Source organism: Rhinoderma darwinii, chromosome 7 (genome assembly GCF_050947455.1).
Source record: "Rhinoderma darwinii isolate aRhiDar2 chromosome 7, aRhiDar2.hap1, whole genome shotgun sequence".
NCBI lineage: Eukaryota > Metazoa > Chordata > Amphibia > Anura > Rhinodermatidae > Rhinoderma > Rhinoderma darwinii.
The window spans coordinates 125,465,300-125,486,116 of NC_134693.1; the positions used below are offsets into that span (position 1 = coordinate 125,465,300).

The 20,817-nt window shown below is 40.3% G+C and overlaps 1 protein-coding gene across 1 annotated transcript in view; it reads left to right on the forward strand.

Annotated features, from left to right (window-relative positions):
• Positions 1-20,817, forward strand: part of PTPRG (protein tyrosine phosphatase receptor type G) — a 410,964-nt gene that overhangs the window by 232,675 nt on the left and 157,472 nt on the right. The window contains exon 5 of the mRNA XM_075833958.1: positions 14,427-14,522. Coding sequence (XP_075690073.1) covers positions 14,427-14,522 — 96 coding nt within the window. The remainder of the gene's footprint in view (positions 1-14,426; positions 14,523-20,817) is intronic.

A 20,817-nucleotide genomic window follows, 5' to 3' on the forward strand; every position in this document is an offset into this window, starting at 1 on the left:
AAATCCTGCAGAATTATGAATGCATCTCTGGACTATAGTATAATACAGGCTGTAATTCGGACCAGTACATGATTCTGGATGGAATGACTCTTTTTGGAAAGTGTTCGATAATTGACAAATTCTTGCTATATGCCCTTTTCAGTTGCCCTCTTTTGACTTTAGAAGGCCTTATATTGGCCACATTATTACTACTGAAGTATATGGTTGTAAACAAAAAGGTTCATATGCTATCTTGGGTTATGACTGATATTTAGTTATTGTATCACTTAAAGGGGTTGTCCATGATTAAAAAAAACATGGCTGCTTTCTTACAAAGCGAGCACCACACCTGTGCTTGGGTTGTGTATGGTATAGTAGCTCTTCATAGGTTCTGACCTGCAAAACCAGACACAACTCATGGATTGGTGTGGCGCTGTTTTTGGAAGAAAACAAACATGTTTTTCTAATCCTGGACAACCCTTTTAAGGGTCTGTACACATCGGAGTTGTGTTCCATTTCGTTGGGGTTCCAGTGTTTTTGATGAGATTATTAGGTAGTCGAGCGCTATTTTTTCCGTTTAGAATCATCGAACGCCAACAGAGATCCGACGGATCCTATTACAAGTCAATGGGATCAGTCAGGATTTATTAGGTTACAATTGAAAACTGCTCCATCTTACCGGCCATAGCTTAGTTAAGAATTGTAGCCAAGGCGCTAGTGTGAACGGAACCCAACCCATCTATTATTCCACACATGGGTTGTATGGGCTGTAAAGAAAAAATCTCACTTCACCTATGAAACGGTTAAACCACTGATTAAAGTTTCTAAATCCAGTTTCTTTTGAAACAGAAACTCCGTTTCACTAATAGAAATAAAAGCTGCTAGACCTTTTGAGAAGAAATATTTTGCATATTTTAATAGACCCGTTTCCTTATTAAATCTCAGGTATGTTTTATTCATTACAATCTACCTTATTCACTTGTACTTCTGACTCCAGAATTTTCACATTGCAGGTGCTCAGAGTGCATGTTAATAGCTTACTGGCATTAAAGAGGCTTCTAAAAAAAATATATAATATATATATTTTTTAGGAACATCAAGTAGAACGGTATCGGTTCAAAACATGTTTACAGATAAGCTTTCACCTCTTCTATCTCCTTACAAATAACATGTTTTCCTATTAGTTGCTGTGTTCTATCCAATTTGTACTTATTAGAGAGCTGGAAGGTGAAGAAAAACCAACGTAAGCTGGCCCCAGATGCTTTGATAAAAAATCCCATTATCATATATGGTTGAAGAGTGTCACAAAAACAAATATATTATTTACAATGACGCAATCGTTGCTGTGGGGAATGAGTTGTCACCACCACACATCCCTATTCAGAGCAATAAGGGGTCCATAGGTTTTTCTCCAATACCCCCTTCCCATATACCTTTTAGAAGACAATAGCAATCTAACCCTATGTCTTACATTGTAATGCCTGTGAAGAACTTACTTAGATTTCACCACCCGATGCGAGCTAGAATCAGCTTTGCGTGAATTAAACCCCTCAAAGGAGTTTCATCAAGTCAAGACCCAATCTGTCCATGTATTACGTGAATGACTGGCATGTAATACTACATTTACCCTATAATGCTCAATACAGGGGAAATGGAGCTTCCCCGGCAAAACAGTTGGTCAATGGTGGAGGTCTTGAGGAGGTCCGCTGATTGCCAGACCGGCTTATGTATAAAAAGTATTGCCATGGTGAAAGTAAACCACTGGTTGACATTAGCTTATAAGGAGTATCTCCGCTTCCTAAATACCTGTGATAAGAGGAGGAGGGGGGGGGATGCTTAGGGTTGTATTTAGATGGCTGTAAGGTTATTGTCAAGGACTGGATCTAATCCCATCAGGAATGACCTGGGAAACCTTTCTCCAAGCAAAACATTTTCATTCTAAAGGCCTTTTTCACTGGCCAACAATCAGGCAAACGAGCGTTCATAAGAACACGAACTCCCGATCGTTTCCCTGGGCAACAATCAGCCGATGAATGAGCAAACTGCTGATCTGCTTGGTTATGCAGCAATAAATGTTATCGTTGTGGACCGCACATCGCCCTGTGTAACAGGAAGATGTGCTGCCGACATCGAAATGTATTGGACGAAAGATCGTAGTAACAATTGCTCATCCCCAAAAATAACCAATCATTGCTCCTTGTAAAAGGAGAAAACGAGCGCCGATCAATGAGCACGTCGAGCCGTGTAATAGGATCCTTATTATAACCGCAGCCACACCCAGAATTTTCAGTTTTTTTTGTTGCGTTTAAGTAGTATAAAACTTGAATTATTTTATATGCATAGTTTAGTACAATGATGCCTCATCTTCTCGGTATGTTTTATAGACTCTCACTTTCAAAAATCTCACGTGAAAAGTGAAAAAAAACTTTCAGAATATAATTTTTTTCCCCCACTTTAACGAAACCTTGAAAGATATTTTTAATGAGTTAGCAATGTTCTCTTGATTTTTAATATTAAAAAAAAAAATGTTTAAAATAAGATAACACTTCACCCGCTTCGAGTATTTCAGCCGAGTATAAAAAGTTTTTGAGTACGGAGATACTGCAGCGCCCTGATGACTTTTGAGAAGAGTTGAAACCTTTTCAAGTCGTTGAACTGAACTAATCTCTCGGTTACGAAGCCTAATCAATTTCTGAACTGTTCTAAATCAAACAGCCTCCAGTCATCTTGGGTTCTCATCCCATAAAATACTTAATTTTCTCATCCATCACACCAATCAATAAAATACAGGACACTTTTTTTTCCCTTAACTGCCAAAATACTCAGGAGAACATGTGAAATAGGTTAATTTAAAAATAATGAAATGAGATTGTTCACAAAGAAATTATTTAAACTGCCAATGTGACCCGTGCCGACACCTTTGTTGCCGTAAATTTCAATTTACAAAGCTGTACAGCAGCCATAAGAGATTTCAAATGCATAGTATGGAGTCGAAACGCATAGCATCTGTAAATGGGTTTTACTTACAATTAAAATTAATTCCTCTTTTAATTTTGCATTGTTTAAGAAAATCTTGCTTGCCAAAGCTGTTAGAGCCATAAGGATACAAAGTAAAATTGCCTAATTCACATAAAGAGCTTGAGTCTTGGCATCTTCTCCTTCATATAAATGGAAGGATGGGGGGGGGGGGCTGCTCAATTACAGTGAACAGTAGCTGATCCAATTCTCTATTGGAGTTCATAATATAGGTATTAGCAAGTTTTTGCCTTCACTATCCCATAGAATAATCCATGAATGTTTGATCAGTGGGGGTCCGACTCCCTATACCCCCACTGATCTGTTATATAAAGGTGCTTTGCATCATTGCTTAACCAGCGCCATACATACAGTTGTGGATTTGGCTAGTGCTCCAGCTTGGTGCCTCGCACAGACACAGGGGGCACCTTTTTATTTTGCTTATTGGTGTGGGTGCCGGGACTGGACCACCATCAATCAAATATTGATGGCCTATCCTAATGATCTTAATAGCAATGTAATTGCTGTGTCCTCCGTTTTATGTCTCGCAGAGAAATTCACTTTCTATCTAGACTTCTAGAAGTGAAGGGAATAGAGTTCTCTTAGCCAAAAATTCCACCAATAAAAGGAAGACTTTCAGTTTTAAGTTTTTTGTCAATTTTTTATTTTTTTTTAAATTTGTTTTAGAATACCCTGTCATGCAATTCTAAGTTAGAGAATTGTCACTGTTCAGGACCCTCCTCTATTAACCAGGATGTAGAACAGCTACTATGAGTGTCTCTTAGGCCGGATTCACACAAGCGTGTTCGGTCCCTGATATACGGTCAGCACGGCCGTATTTCCCGGACTGAACACAGTGCAGGGATCCGGGCCGGTAGCATCATAGTTACGTACGATGCTAGGAGTCCCTGCCGCGCTGCGGAAAAACTGTCCCGTACTGTAATCATGTTTTCAGTACGGGACAGTTTTCCGCAGGGACTCCTAGCATCATAGATAACTATGATGCTAGGAGCCCATCTCCCTGCGGTGTGTTCGGTCTGGGATATGTGGCCAACATTTGTACCGTATATCGTGGACCGAACACGCTCGTGTGAATCTGGCCTTACTCTGGATAACCCATCATGTCCGTGCTTTACACGAACAGCCAATTAATTTCAATGGGATCTGTGTAATGCTTATTTTTTCCTGTGGTGGCGCTGCAGGGAAATTTATCCCTTACTGACAGTTTCCCCCATAAATAATCAATGGGGGTTCCATCAGCAGAACAGCCTGTGATCAGTACATTGTTATTGGATTGTCCATAGCTGTATAATCCCTTTCAATCAACATATCTTCCCGTGAAACTGCTGCTCTTTGAATTGCTCAGTTTTTTTATTTTCTTATTCAAGACATATACAAGCGCCTATAGACCTTGTTGACATCATGCATGTGAGTTGCCAGTTTTTCTTAGACCATGCAATTTGTACGTGAATAGTTATATAAATCTGGCACTTGAGGCTGTTGGAATACAACCTAGTTACCAGTTTGCATTCTCTTTGGATTATGTCAGATTATTCCATTGTTTTACTTACAAGTGAAATGGGAAACTGGTGTGGAGACTGGGGATATGCTAATGCTCCATAAACCCATATACATAAAATCAATTATTTCAGATCGTTGACATATAGCCGGTCCTCGCTTTGACTGGAAAGCCAAACAAATCAATTCATTTCTAAAACGCACTGCGTTCACCACTGCAAGCTGTCGTATTACCATTCGCAACTGGCACCTTCCCATGTGAAATCATAATTTTCCACTGATTTCTAGCTATGGACCCATACGCTCTGTTTATTAAAAATGAATTAATCTGGGCTGTCAAGGGACTAAAGCTCCCCTAACAGGACTCATTTAGAGCTAAAGACTTTAGTCATAGATCTGATTAGAAATGAAAAGCATTAACAATCTTTAACTCTCACATTCATCCTGTATTTACATGAGGCTGCTCAGATGATTCCACTACAAAAAAAAAAATCCCGTCCAAAATGGTTTCATTTTATTTCATAATGCAATGGATAATAACACTTGCTAAATAATAGATCTAAAATGTAACAGCGTTTCTGATGAGGTTTACAATACCCATTTTTAAATATCCTATTATGGACTGAGTTAATAGTGGCAGGCTTCCTATTTAGGCAGGTCACAAAGAGCATCATAATTTGATAGAGAAATGTGTAATACTTTATTTGCCCTGCGGAGGAGCTGCAGAGGTTTTAAACACATTCTGATGGGTTCCCCCACAGATCACCTTTAATCTCTTAGGGTTCCAGTAGTGAGCGATCCTGTGATTGATTATAGACCCTTCTATCAAATACAGATTGTCCACAATGACAACCCTCAGTTTAAGGTTATACTACAATGTAACTTACTAAGGATATGTTAAATGGTTCTAAGTAGACAAGAACCTACTGGTGCACGATGAATAAATTTTTTGCTGCAATGTTTCAGGCTTACCATCCTTTCTCATTAACGTACCATTAACATGTACCCAGGTATATTGGCGAGTGTTAAACACAATATGTACTTTACCGACAACTGGGGCATACAAAAACGTGTATGATGAGTTATACAGATGTAGCAGAGTTTGTCATTTAAAGGGTAACTAAACTTTTAAAAAACTTTTGACATGTCATAGTAACATATGAGAAGTTGTGATCGGTGGGGTCCAAGCACTGAGAATTCCACTGATCGCGAAAACGCAGCGGCAGAAGAGCTCTGGTGAGCGGTGTGCCGCTTCTTTTCCGATCGGCTTTCCTCTGCAAAGTAAAGCGAGTGGTGTACGAACTCAAAGACTTTCTTTTGAGCTTGTACACAGCTCTGAAGTCTGAAGAAAGCTGATCAGAAACGAAGCAGCACAGCACTTCTGGCGCTTCGTATTAGACATGGGGTGGGCATGTGACATGTCAAAAGGTTGTTTTTTTAAAAAAAACAAAAAACGTTTAGTTACACTTTTAACGTTCTTTGTAAACTGTCATAACGGAATTAAGATATTTTAACTATATTTAATTACATTTAATTTAAAATTAAATTAAGTTTACTTGCAGTCATGTACATTTAGTGAAATCTTAGTGAGCTGTGCCCAATGATAAACTCGAGTGTATGGGTTAAAAAAAACACAGATAGCTGTCGAACTGTCACTGTTGTCCTATTTCAAAAAGGACCTGATATAAATAAAATGCAGACACGAGGGCAATGCATGGACACGTTGAAATGCCATGTTATATTTTTGGAAAATTTCAGAGGAGTGCCAAAGCACTATGGGAAAGAATCGGTGCTAGGGTTGCCACCAGGCTGGTCAACCGCTGACCCAACCGGTATTTATACTGAGAGGCCGGTAGAAGTGAAATACTTTTACCGGCAATAACCGGTCCTGATGTTTTTGTATAATAAGAGAATACTTACTATTTGGATTAGGTGCTCCTCCTTTGTCAGGCCACCCAGTCCTAGGAACGTTCCCAGCATCAGAACTAGGTCAAATATGAAGCAAGGCAGCAGAAAGCCATAGACACTCACATTTTATTGGCATCTTCATTTTTGGGTTGTTTTCCATTAACGCCAATTGCCCAGACTACAAAAAAACCGGCCTCGGCCAAGGTCTAACTGGCTCTAGTACAAAACAAAGATTCTACAGCACTGGAGCGCAACTGGGTGCACGCCTCAATTGGACCTGGTCCACGGTCCTCAATATCAGAAAGACAAAAAAATTGACAGTGGCAGCACTTCCAAAAGGTATCAGCAATTTAGAAATTGCTGATACTTTTTAGAAGTTCTGCCTCTGTCCATTTTTTGTCTAACTGGCTCTAGTGTCATGTCAGTGAGGCGTGTCCCTATACACTGACTGTCCAATCCTGAACAATGCTGGACCATTTTAGACTGTCTAGGGAACACCCTATTGATAAGTGAAATGCTAAAACCCAGTTGCCAATTAATTCATGCATTGTTCTTTTTTTAGGAATAACAATTGAATAGCACTACGCAGAATTCTAAAAATAAACATGCTCTAGAATTATAGTTTGATGGGGAACAGAGGGCCTCTTTATGTCTGTTTTAGTAAATATTCCCCATGAAACAACAAATCTGGAACATCCTTTCTTAAAACTCTGCATTGTGCCGTTCCTCTGTTATTCCTCCTAGAAATGTGTGAACAAATTGACAACTGGGTGTTACCAGTTGGGGATGTGTCACTACACAGACTGGCCATGTCCAATCAGTGCTTAGAGTGAGACTGTGTAGGTACACACCCTTTTGACAAGGGGGAATGGTAAAGTCCAGTTGTCCATTTATAAATAAATTTCTAGGAGGAATAACAGAGGAACAGCACAATGCATAGTTCTAAGACAATATGCTTCAGAATTGATAGTCCATAGGGCATGCAAGTATTTACTAATAGACATGTCAGGAGCAGTGACAGGTCCTCTTTCATTTTTGACACATCCATGGTTGTGACCAGAAAAAAAAAGTATACCAAAGTTTGCCATGGCACAGTCAGATTGTTTTTATTGGTGTTTTTGTAGCCCAAGCGATCAGTGTTCAGAGCAGACGCTTCCCGAATGTGAAATATAATCATCTTTATAAATGCAATCTTGCAGCAAAGGAAATCAATGGCTTGTCAGATAAGCTGCTATGCTAAACCTGTTTGTTTTTTAATGCATCTCCGTCTTCTTGATTTCCGAGCTTCGTTAATATTCCAAAGGCAAAAGTTTTGTGAGCTGTAATCTCGAGAGAAGACAAGCATGACATCTGGTTCACACCTGTGGTTTTATAGAGAGGAGATCTGCTCCATGTTTAATTCAAGGCTGTGAAAGGTGCAGGGAATTGCATTTTCTTAGGTCCCCTGACTTCCACATACAATCTTACAAGTCAGACCTGTCCTTTCAAGCCGCCCTTCTTTCCGATACTCAATATATCAATTATTATTTTTTTGACCGCCTTTGATTTAATTGCAAGGAATGCCTGTATAACGGATGTACGGTAATGTGAACTGAGGTTTTTTGCATGATTTATTTTGCTCTTGCATCTTTGAATACTTTTGTTCTTATTTTCTTTCCACATCTGATTGCAAAGATTGGTCCTTGATTAAATAAAATATATCATAAAGATATGTTACTTTATAATGTGGTGACTTGTAAAATCTGTATTTTTAAATCTTTCAAATAGTTATTCTTTAAGCACGATCAGTTGCATAGTCTAAGAAAAGTCCTAATTTCAATGTACAGCTACACCGTAGTTGATAAAAATCATGTGGTTTTTTTGGGACCTTCTGGCCCTCTTTTGAACTCTTTGTTAACCCACAAACCCTATTAGTCTGCAAAATACAAACCTACACAAACTGAGGCAGTAGAATCCTATTCATCAATAAAGTAACTTTTCAATTTTACCTTTTCACCCGTTTGTACCTTTTGACCCATCAACTTTGATGCTCATTAGCTGGAATCTGGGCGGGCAATAGATCCGTATCATGTGACCCTCTCTCTGCAAGCTGTAACGGTCTGTAATCCAATACACTTTTTTTGTCTCCCTCCCCCAAGCTGCACAAAAAAAAAAGTATGTTCTTTCAACCTCTACGCAGGGATATGATTCTGCATGTCAGAGGAGGAGCATGCCATTACGCTAGCTCAGCATCTCCTCTAACAAGCTGAAAAGACACTGAAGATTATGAGACAGCCTGCTCACCAAAGCACTGTTCCCTCGCACCAGCAGAAAGACCAAAGGAGCAGAGAAATGGGGCATGTGTGTCCACCTCTAAACACTTAGGAAGGTGGACGCACTATAGGGAAGAGAGTTAAAATACTAGATGGCGCTATAATAAGTTTAAAAATTGTATATCTTGTGAAAGTCACATTTATATATATATATATTTTTTAATGGGTGGATAAAAATACCGATTATTTTTAGAATTAGGTGCGTTATTTACAAAAACATAGAATTTGTGGGATAACTCCTTTAACATTATTTAGAGCAGTTTTCTCACCAAAGGCCAGGGAGGACATAGCATATGTGCACCTGAGACCAGGACAAAAAAAAGCCCTGCAGGAAAGGGGGCCCACTGCTACCTAAACTAAAATAGCGCTTTCTACTGTATTAGACTACATGTAAGGCTATACATGTTCTCATCTATTCCCCTTTAAGGCTGGTTTCCCATGATTGTATTTTGTCGGGGCTGTATATGTAGGGCCAAGGTAGAGATCTGTAGGGCCAAGGTAGCCGTAATTCTCTTGTGTGGAACTGGCTTATGGAAGAAATGCCATTTAACTGAGAGGAGAGAGAGAGAGAGCAATGACTAGCTAGGCATTAATAGGTTGTCCAGTTTAGAAAATCAATTTTTATAGACCCTATTAGTGAATTCTGAGTTAATCCTCTGTTCAGGATCCTCATCTCTTGGACAGTGTGAAGAGCGGTTACAAAGAGTGTGTCTCGCTCTGGAGGGCCTGTCCTGTCCTGCATTACACAGACAACACATTGATATGAATGAGAACTGTGTAATACTTAATTTCCCCTGTGGTGGCACTGCAGGGAAATTAAACCCTTGCTGACAGGTTTCCCCACAGATTACAGCTGATTGCCGGGGGTCCCAGCAGGGGGTCGCTGATTTAGCTTATTGTCTAGGGATTCTTCTAACAAGTAGGGATTGTCCAAAGCAAGGAACTCCTTTTAAAGTGGTTGTGAGTGAGCTTGAAAAACAAAAATAAAGAAGCAAATGTTCTAAAATAACAAAACCGTCAGTTCTCATATCTTTAATCTCCAGCCAACCCAGTAAAGATGAACATTTTTTCACGGAAAACATTTTTAACTACACCTCTTTCTTACTGCTACGTTAATCAGATATTTTAAAAAATAAATTTAGGTGGAGAACCTCTTTAAGAAAGCTGATCACTGATCGATCATGTTTGATTATTCAAAAACAATTCCTTTTTAACAATTGGTACAGAAGCAGATTTCTGACATTATGCTCCTGCCAGTACATAGGCTGCTCACTCATGTTTTGCAGTTTATTAATATATATTGCTGTTACTTTGTTTTGAGGGTCTGAATCAAAACCCAGAAACCCTACTATGTCTAATGGGATACCGGTCCTCTTAACCTAGTGGGATTATCCTGCCTAAAGCTGGCCATATATTAGGGATTTTAGACAGCTGTTTTTTTATGAGCGATTTGTCCATGTTTGTTCTGTAACGGTTATCGTTTTGGACGACAACTGTATAAGATAAAACGACAAATTCCCGATTAACCGCTACCTTGATCTTTATCCTAGTCTAGGCGTCTAATGATGGGATGCAGATCTGTTTAGCATAAACGAATTTGCAAGGACAGCACCTGACCACAATCGCCCAAAAAATCCAAAAGAGAACAACTTTTCCATGGATGTCTATCGGTCACGCTCGTTCGTGTCATGAAAAGGCAGTCCGCAGAAGCTGGTCTTTTCGTGTAGTCCAAAATCTCTAGTGTATGGCCTGCTTATTGCATTAAATTTGGAACTTCAGTTAGAAATTTTATCTAAGAAGTGATTAATCCTCCGTAAGAGTGCCGTGCGTGATTCTAGACGCCATTGTGAGTGCTGAAATAATATTCAATAAAACTTTTTGGGATTCATAGTATTCGCATTAGCAATGACCATTTTATATCGATGTGCCAGTTGCCATTACAAGTGATCCCTGTTGACACAAGTGTATTAGTCCTAGGATGTCACTACTTCTACTATATAGACTATATAGGGACAACAATGTGCATCTAGACGGTTAGTGCCTATGTTTAAAGGGTTTATAATACTGTTGTTTCCCTGACCGCCATTCACCGTCTAATCAAATATATAAGGCTTTGTAAATATCAGACTGTGCCGTTTTAATGTAGTCTCTTAGCAATATATTTAATACTCTACTAAGAGTCTTGAAATTACTTACCATCTTTAAATAGAAGACTAATAAATGGGGAATAATAGACTTGGGAGTGAGTGAAATAATCACCCAGCGGTTTATTATAGCGGAGAGTTGGGCTGTTTGTTTGGAATGATTTAGAACGTGCTGTTTATGTTGGAGTGTAGCAATCCGTGTTGTCTTGGAAATTCTATTAAATTTATACTTCCATTTATCCAAAATGATTTTCCAGACTTCATTTCATGGTAAATCATAAGGCTGTTAGCCCCAGAACAAAGCAATTTCTTAGCTTCTATATTCTAAGCCATAGCGGTCAGCCGGCTATTTTCATACAATAATAGATACAGAACAGGGTAATAATACTCTGTTAAACAAGCCTCGACCTCTATAATGTTCTCATATTCCCGTTCTTCTGGAGGTCTAAATGAAGGTGACATGCTACATGTGGGCTGTTTACAAATAGACCTGTTAGCCGGCTCTGGAATAATCTTTTCATATATATATTGTAGTTTAAAAAAATAAAAATAAAAGTGTATCGGGATATATCTAAAGTGTGTAGATCTAAATAAATATAGATGGATATACACTATATAGACAGAAATATCTGGCACACCAGTGTAAAAAATCCAGCACCTCGCCATGCAGTCGCCTTTACAAACATTAGTGAAAGAACGGGTCGTTGTAAAGAGATCTCCGAATTCCAGCGCGGTCCTATAATAGGACGCCACCGTGGTGAAAACAAGTCAGTTTATGAAATTTCTCCCTCCTGGATATTCCACGATCAACTGTGAGTGATATTATTGTAGAGTGAGAGCGTTTAGGAATCACAGCAACTCAGCCACGAAGTAGAGACCACGTAAAGTTAGGGTGGGGGTGCTGAGGCGCAGTGTATAAAACTCGCTAACGCTCTGCTGACTCTAACTGCGGAGTATCAAACCTCTTCAAAACATCCACTCAAAAACTGCCCCGGGAGCTTCATGACACGGGTTTCCATGGCCACGCAACTGTGTGCCAGCCTTACATCATCAAGATCAATGCCAAGCGTGGGATGGAGTGGTGTAAAGCCGCCGCCACCGGACTCTGGAGCAGTGGAAATGTGTTCTGTGGAATGATGAATCCGGCAGTCTGATGGATGAGTCTGGGTTTGGTGAATGCCAGGAGAACGTTACCTGCCTGACTGCAGTGTGCCAACTGTGAAGTTTGGTGGAGGAGGATAATGCTATGGGGTTGTTTTTCAGGGGTCGGTTTCTTAGTTCCAGTGAGGGGAAATCTTAATGCTTCAGCAGACCAAGACATCTTGGACAATTTTAGGCTTTCTTCACACGCGCTTATGTCACGTGTTTTTTTTAAGTCCGCAAAATAAACTGAAGGAGGTTTTTTTTTCCTCATCATTTGTTTAGCAACTGTTGCGTGAAAATCGCATGGCACATGGATGTGCGTCCATGTGCTGTCCGTGATTTTCACGCACCCATTGACTTCGCACAAGTATAGGACATGCAGTGAGTCTCACACAGAGGACACACACTGCGTGAAAAACACTGAATGCCTGAATGGCCCCATTGAATTGCATAGGTCCGTGTGACCGCCGTTGGTTTAATGCGCGTAGTATGTATGTCAAATACACTCGTGTGAATAAGGCCTTAGCTGGCAACTTTGTGGGAACAGTTTGGGGTTCGGCCCTTTTCCGTTCCAGTATGACTGTGCCCCAGTGTACAATGTCCTTAAAGACCTGTTCGGGTGAGTTTGGTGTGGAAGAACTTGACTGGCCGCACAGAGTCTTGACCTCAACCCCATCAATCCAATTAAGCCACTGCCCCATGGGTAATGCTTGCATGCAATAAATTTTCTTCAGTTTTATAATGTATTGTAATAATCCGTGACCGAAGCTTAGCTGCGTTTTCATCAAAGGCCGTCAGAAATTCACCTCCTGTCTCATCAGTGTCTCAGACTGCTGCTCCATCCCTCATCCATGCTTTACACTGCAGCTATGAAAATGGAAATTGTAACAACCATTAGTGACTATTCAGACATTTCCGGGAGGAATAATAAAGGAACGGCACAACGCAGATTAATTGAAACATTTTTTTTTTAAAACAAAATGATGCTCCAGCCTGCTTATTTCATAGGGAATAAAAGTATTTACTAAAACACAATCGTCAGACGTGTTGACAGGTCCTCTTGAAGCATGCAGAAAACATTGCCTGCTATCTACCTGTACAGCGTATCAAAATATATTTACAGCAGCAGGATATTTCTTCTATTAGGAAGCAATTAACTTTGGCTTCTTATCGACTAATCTCCATCATCAGCAGCCACAGTGTGGTATTTTGACCTTGTAGTAGAGGTCGTTTCCATCATCAGAGACGGCTTTATTTTATGGGCTGGAGGGAGTTATTGAAATGAAATACTTTGTATAAAGTTGTAAATAAAAGACTTCCTCACTACAGACTGCATTAAGTAAAATGGAATCTCTCCGTGTGATAATTTATCTTTTTTTTTTCTCCTCTGCAGAGTAAATAGTTGGCTGCACCATGCGCCCTGTCAGACACCTCATTTTTGTTAATAAATGATGTTCTTAAACTGTGACAAATAATGCACAGTTGTATATTGAACGGTTGGATTTGTACTTTGCGCTGTTTGAGACAGATAAATCAAAATGCATTAGCCACTGCCTATGATTCAAGTGTGTTGTGCGGGTCTTTTAGTTGCTTTATTTTGCCATTTGGTAATGTTCATTAATTGTGATTGGCGGTGTGCATTGCAGGGAGGACGGGGTTGTTTCTGGGGGGGGGGCACACTTGGCTGGACAAGGTTATAGAACCTGGGTACATGGTGATTTACAAAAGGGGAATCGGTGACCTTATTGGTTACTAAGGTAAACTGCTCGACTCCCCTGTAATTTTTCTAGAACCGCTTAAGAATTTAAATCTGATCTCTGTTTGCTACGGGAAGAATTCCAGTTTCTGTTAGACACTTGATACAATCTCTACCAAGAAACTTAGGGGAGCTGTATGACAGAGCTCCCCATAGGCTCGTTTGCCAAAAATACTGATTTTCGTTGGACGGTCGCGCAAAAGGTGTCGATTTTATGCTAACTTGTATTAAAAAGTGGCATTTCCAGTAGTTTTTGGGGCATTACTGGGCAAAAAGAGGGTGGGGCTTAAAATGTCCCATGATTTAGGATTAAAATAATAGGCTCATAAGTGCATCTGAAATGGAGCATGGTGCCACAGTTGCTCTCTATTAGAAATCAATGTAACCTAACATAAAATTTTTGCACTGACATTCCTAAAAGCTCTGTGGTGCAATTTTACAAATACAATTGGGCCATATGTGGTCGACTTAAGATTTAGAGGGAAAGTGTGATTCTTGTAAAATTATCCAGTGATGATTGAGATTTTGTATTGCGTGCTGCAAAACATTTTAGTCATGTCTGCTTATTTGAAAGTACTTGAAATTTCTATGAACTCCTGAAATGATCAAAACATCTCTAAATTCAACAATCTTTTTTTTCATCACGAACAGATGCAGATTTATTCGTACAATCCAGATGATTTTGACAGTTTTGGTACAGCCATTATGGATAAGAGGTTGATTGCAGCCATGTCTGTCTTCTTTCACGTAAGTTATACCAGTATTATGTTTACACGCTAAAGTCCTTTTTGGAAGAGCCATCTGTATTATTATTTTTACTGTACAACAGACAGACACCATTTCACTTACCTACAACTTCCTTGGTCTAATATACGATCGCTTGTAAAGTTAGTATTCTAGTAATGGAAGAATATCAGGCATTTGCTTTTGATGCAGTTCTACTAGTATAGAAGTTTGGGGCACGGTTGGCTCGCCAATGTTGAGCATGCATTCACGAAGAGTACCACTGTTTTAATGGCATATCTTCCATAAAGTCTGCCTCCATGTAAAAATAGTACCCTTCATAAATTCAAACTCAACATTGGCGAGCCAACCATGCCCCGAACTGCTACACTACTGGAACTGCATAGAAAGCCAAACCCTGATATACTTCCATTACTATAATACTAACTTTGCGCAATTTCTATGAGGCCTGTGGTGTGAGGATGCCTAGTTTTGGACTGTTAATGGTTTTTTTTTACACCGTAATATCATTTGCCTGCAGCCATCACTAGAGGGCGTTTACTGCTTAGAAACCTATGCAGCTCAATCTATTTCTACAAAGCTCCCCCTACTGGTGGCTGCAGCTGGCCGGAGATTTAACATTTACTGTGTTAAGAGAAACTGAATATGGAGCTGTGTGTAAAAAAATAAAAAAAAACACAGCTCCAGCCCCTGCAAATTTATGATATTACAGAGGATAGTAACTTCAATTAAAAAGTTGTAGAGATGTCTTGAGTTCTCAGTGTGCACTTAGTTGGGCCCCTTTGTTTTCCTTGTATTCCCCTGCATTGTTATAATGGGTTTACCTGCCATAGGTCTTGATTTGATACAAAGACTGAAGTGGATGTTAGAAACACTTCACTTTCTTATTGATATGAAAATAAGATGTTGGATTCCAACAGGTTAGCCCAACGCTATAATGATACCGCCTGAGGCCTCATGCACACGACCGTAAAAACGCCCGTTATTACGGGTCGTTATCACGACCCGTAATAACGGGCTCATAGACTTCTATTGGCGACGGGTGCCTTCCCGTTTTCTCACGGGAAGGTGCCCGTGCCGTTGAAAAAGATAGAACATGTCCTATTTCAGGCCGTAATAACGGCACGGACAGTCCATAGAAGTCTATGGAGCTCTCGTAATGACGGGTGGCTACATGTGTGCACCCGTCATTACAGCAGCGTTGCTAAGCAACATCAGTAAATAGTCACTGTCCAGGGAGCTGAAAGAGTTAACTGATCGGCAGTAACTCTTTCAGCACCCTGGACAGTGACTACCGATCAGTATAAACCTGTAAAAAATAAAAATAAAAGACTTTCATACTTACCGACAACTTCCTGCTTCCTCCAGTCCGGTCTCCCGCCCGTTGCCTTGGTGACGCGTCCCTCTCGACATCCGGCCCGACGTCCTGGATGACGTTTCAGGCCATGTGACCGCTGCAGCCAATCACAGGTCAATCACAGGCTGCAGCGGTCACATGGACTGCCGCGTCATCCAGGGATGTCGGGCTGGATGTGAAGAGAGGGACGCGTCACCAAGACAACGGCCGGGTAAGTATGAATTTCTTTAACTTTTATTACAGAAAAGGCTGTCCCTTCTCTCTATCCTGCACTGATAGAGAGAAGGGGCTGCCGATTAGTGCAGTGCTATTTTGCCGCCAAAAACGTGCTCGTAAATACGGGTGGAATACGTGTGACACCGGACCCATATTTACGGGCACGGGTTCGTAAATACTGGTGCAAAACGGGTGGAATACGTGTGACACCGGACCCGTATTTACGCCAGTATTTATGGGGGGGAAAAAATACGGTCGTGTGCATGAGGCCTAAGAGGATGTTTTGGATTATGGCCAGTTTATACCTTTAGTGGTTGTAATAGTGCGATTACTATATTGTGATCCCTGCATGGGCTCGGTTCTGAGCCCAGAATATTATAATAGATCTAAAAGTTGCTTGTTTGAGGTTCTGCATTGCTGACATCTGTTATGGAAGCTGCTGTATAACTGCAGAGCTCTGAGCTAAACACACATACAATATATCTATTTTTTGGGGGTAATTTTAAATGAGACTGGACCTGCCCATGTGTGGCCCACGGTCGGCTCTGCCCTGGATGTGGTCTCTTTATGCACCTGGAGGATACATGTCAGGTTATTGTCACAATGTTATACTTTGCGTAGTGTAGCGCCATAATCAAATTATCTATGTGTGTTATGTACAATATTCATTGCAGGAAAAAAATACATCTTCCTGGGACAATGCTCACTTGTAGTGTACGTCAACTTGTTTTCAAGACAAAGGACTTCCAGTCCTGGGTTGAGTACAAGTTGCAGGTTTGCTGGGATTTGCTTCCATTGCTTGTATTTACACGGGCAAGAAACTGATTACTCTCCTGGGCAGGCATTGTGTTTAAAGGGGAACATAATATTTTTTTTATATTCTTTTTTAAAAAAATAAAAAATATTATTTGTTGATTGTAGATTTTATTCTATTTTCTGTACATGATTATGGGGCAGCCATCATGCCTGAGCTTCTGTTAACAGCATTTGGAGAAATGCTATACACCAGCCATATAGATCATAGGAAACAATAGTCTGTAGATGAACCATTGTCTTTTATGGTAGAATGTAGTGAGCATGCTCTATGACTTGTGCAGAGGTCACTGTGCAGGGAGGAGGAGGAGGAGGGGAGCTGTGTCCATCACCTATTGTTAATGGTGGATCCTGTGTTATCTATATAGAAGTGTTACCTGTCAGTGTAATCTTGTCTGTGATGATAATGAGATGACTAGTGAGAAGTGATATTTACAGAACAGGAAGGATCGAGCTATTGTGATGGGTGGATCCTGTATTTTTCTATATAGAGGTGTTACCTGTCATTGTAATCCTGCCAGCGATGATAATGAGGTGACTAATGAAAAGTGAAAGTGATCTTTATAGCGTTGTACAAAGGAGTGTATGACGCTGACCAATCAGCGTCATGCACTTCTCTCCATTCATTTACTGCACTAGCTATATAGTTATATCGTTATGTGCACTCACACAAACACTAACATTACTACAGTGTCTTGATAATGAATATACATCACTACCAGCCAGGACGTGATGTTTATTCAGAATCCTGACACTTCTAAATCTTTTCTGTGAGATTTCAGCAAGGCAAGTGTAATCTCGTTTGAAATGACAGGTTACATCGTAATCTCGTGAGATTACGCTTGCCTTGCTGGAATCTCTCAGAAAAGATTTAGAAGTGTCAGGATTCTGAATACACATCACGTCCAGGCTGGTAGTGATGTATATTCATTATCAGGACACTACAGTAATGTTAGTGTTTGTGTAAGTGACTCCACTAGCGATATAACTATATCGCTAGTACAGTGTAAATGAATGGAGAGAAGTGTATGACGCTGATTGGTCACTGATTGGTCAGCGTCATACACTCCTCTGTACAACACCCACTTGGTCTAAAGTAAAACACACCCAGTTGGGCATTAAGAAACTCATTAGCATAAAGCTAAAAATCGCTCATAAAGTGGTTTAAAATAGATTGTTTTTCTAAATAAAAAGCACTGCGGTCACCTACATTACAGCGCCGATCTCCTTCTATAGGAGATAGGGCACTTATAATGTGGTGACATACCACATTGCAATCTTCAGAGTTTATACATTTATTTTTCTCTAACGTATATTATTTACTCCTGTGCTACATAGAATGTTTTATGATAAGTAAAAGTCGCTGATTTCTCGTTTTGTAGTGTGATTATTATTCTTTAGAACAGAAAAACTTGGCGTCTGGCGGAGTTCATTAGAGAAATATGAGGCATCTTAATCTTTTTATTTGGTAAGTGTGCTTGGCAGAGACAGGTGGCAAGAACAGGTGCGACGGAACTTGAAAAAATACCATTGGAAATTTTTCCTCCTGCGATACTGAAAGGCAAATCTGCTGTGTAGAGCCGATGGTAAAGCAGCCACACCAGGACTGACACTGGGAACAGAGTATGTCCTCTATGCTTCTCAAATGTAATACATCTGGGCAAGCGGTAAAGGGGACGAGGAATATATTAGTGAAGTTAAAGATTCATTGAGGAACATTTTCGGAATGAAATATTCAGCACACTTTGAAATATCCAAATTCTACCGTGCACATTCTGCTTAAAAACAGCTGGATGATACATTGGAGTCTAATTTGTGAAGGTGTCGTATGATAATGCAATGAGAAGAGAGAAGCTGAAGTGTTCGGAGGTTGGCGTAGTTTGATGACAAGTAACAAATTTATTCTTAATTTTTTCTGTGGTTATAAAAAGATAGAACCGTAACTCCGAAATTAAATTTTCTTTTCTAATTGAAGAGGAATTAAACTGGAGTCGTTGTAATTAAATCTGAGCTCCACTCAAAAACCCAAAGATATGATTGCAGTTAAACCTGATATCCCACTCCGGAGCATAGCTGTAGGTCGCACCCAGGCCCTGGTGCCTAAGTGGGGGCCCAAGCGCCTCTGTGCCACATAAGACAATAGTATTATAAATGGCATATGGTTCTCTGGGACCGGCACCTATCTCTAGAACGGGGCCCTCTAAACCTCATTCTACCTCTTTGTTCTGAAGCTGACTCCCGGCCGCTTCCTGATTACATGGTCGGGGGTTACAGAAACGGCGTAACTCGCCGAGCTACGCGATTTCCATAACTACCATAGTAGTGAATGGCCGTTACGGAAGCAGCGTAGCATGCGAGCTACGCTATTTCTGTAACTCCTATTCAGTTCTATGGGAGTAACAGAATCGTCTGTTTCCGTAACTCCCGACCATGTAATCCGTAAGTGTCTGGAAGGCAGCATGAGCATATAAAGCAACAAAAGGGTTTTGGAGGCCCCGTTCTAGGGATAGGTGCGGGTTCTAGAGACGGGACATGCACCTATCTGACATTTATGACATATCCTGTGGATATGTCATAAATGTGCTTCATGGGAAAACCCCTTTAAGAGCGTTTTACAAAGGGGTTGTCTGGGTCAGTTGACCCCTTTTTAACACATCACCAATTTCAAATGCTGCGCTGTTAGGCCCAATTCACATCGCACTTGAGCTATCCGCCGAGCGTATACATTTTTAAACACTAAAAAAGTATTGAAACTAATAGCTCAGCGTATACATAGACTATAATGAGTCAAAGATAAACCAAAATAGTATCCGTTTGGTATGTTTGTCATGGTTTGTTGGGATACGGTTTTTTGAAAGTACTGAAAAGCGTAGTCTGCTATGATATTCTGTACTGCAAGAAAAAGGTATACGTGACGTAACTTTCTTTTAGCATTGATCTTAATGGACGACGTATGCAGACGTAATGCTATGCGTTTGTATCCGTTTACATACAGTAAATCTATCATTTTTTTAATTTTTTTTTTCTATCCGTGTTCACTTTAAAAAAAACGGACAAACATATACCAACATATGAGTATACGTTGAACGTACGTACTATAAAAAAAACAGGCGTAAACAGAAAATGTTACACGTTTGTATACGTTTTCAATGATCTACGTTTTTATTTTTAAAATATGTATACGCTCAGCGTATAGCACAAACGTGATGTGAACGGGGCTTTATGCTGATGTAAAGTCCATTTCTAAGAGGCCGGCCTTGGTGCCAGGTGACCCATGGGCCAAGAACCAGCTATGTGCCTCTGACCCAGCTGCCAAGTTACAATAATGCTATGACATTCCTACTGCTGCAGCATTGAAGGGCTTGTCCAGGATTAGTAAAATGACTGCTTTCCTACAAAAACAGTGCCCCGTCTGTCCACAGGCTGTGTGTGGTATTGCAGCTAAGCCTCATTTACTTCAGTGGAGCCGAGCTGCAAGATTAGACACAACCTATGGACAGGTGTGGTGCTGTGTTTGGATGAAAGCAGCCATGTTTTTCTAATCTTGGACAAGTCCTTTAAGGGAGCGTAAGGCTGGGTTCACACGACCTATTTTCAGACGTAAACGAGGCGTATTATGCCTCGTTTTACGTCTGAAAATAGGGCTACAATACGTCGGCAAACATCTGCCCATTCATTTGAATGGGTTTGCCGACGTACTGTGCAGACGACCTGTCATTTACGCGTCGTCGTTTGACAGCTGTCAAACGACGACGCGTAAAAATACAGCCTCGTCAAAAGAAGTGCAGGACACTTCTTTGGACGTTTTTGGAGCCGTTTTCTCATAGACTCCAATGAAAACAGCTCCAAAAACGGACGTAAAAAACGGACGTAAAAAACGGCGCGAAAAATGCGAGTTGCTCAAAAAACGTC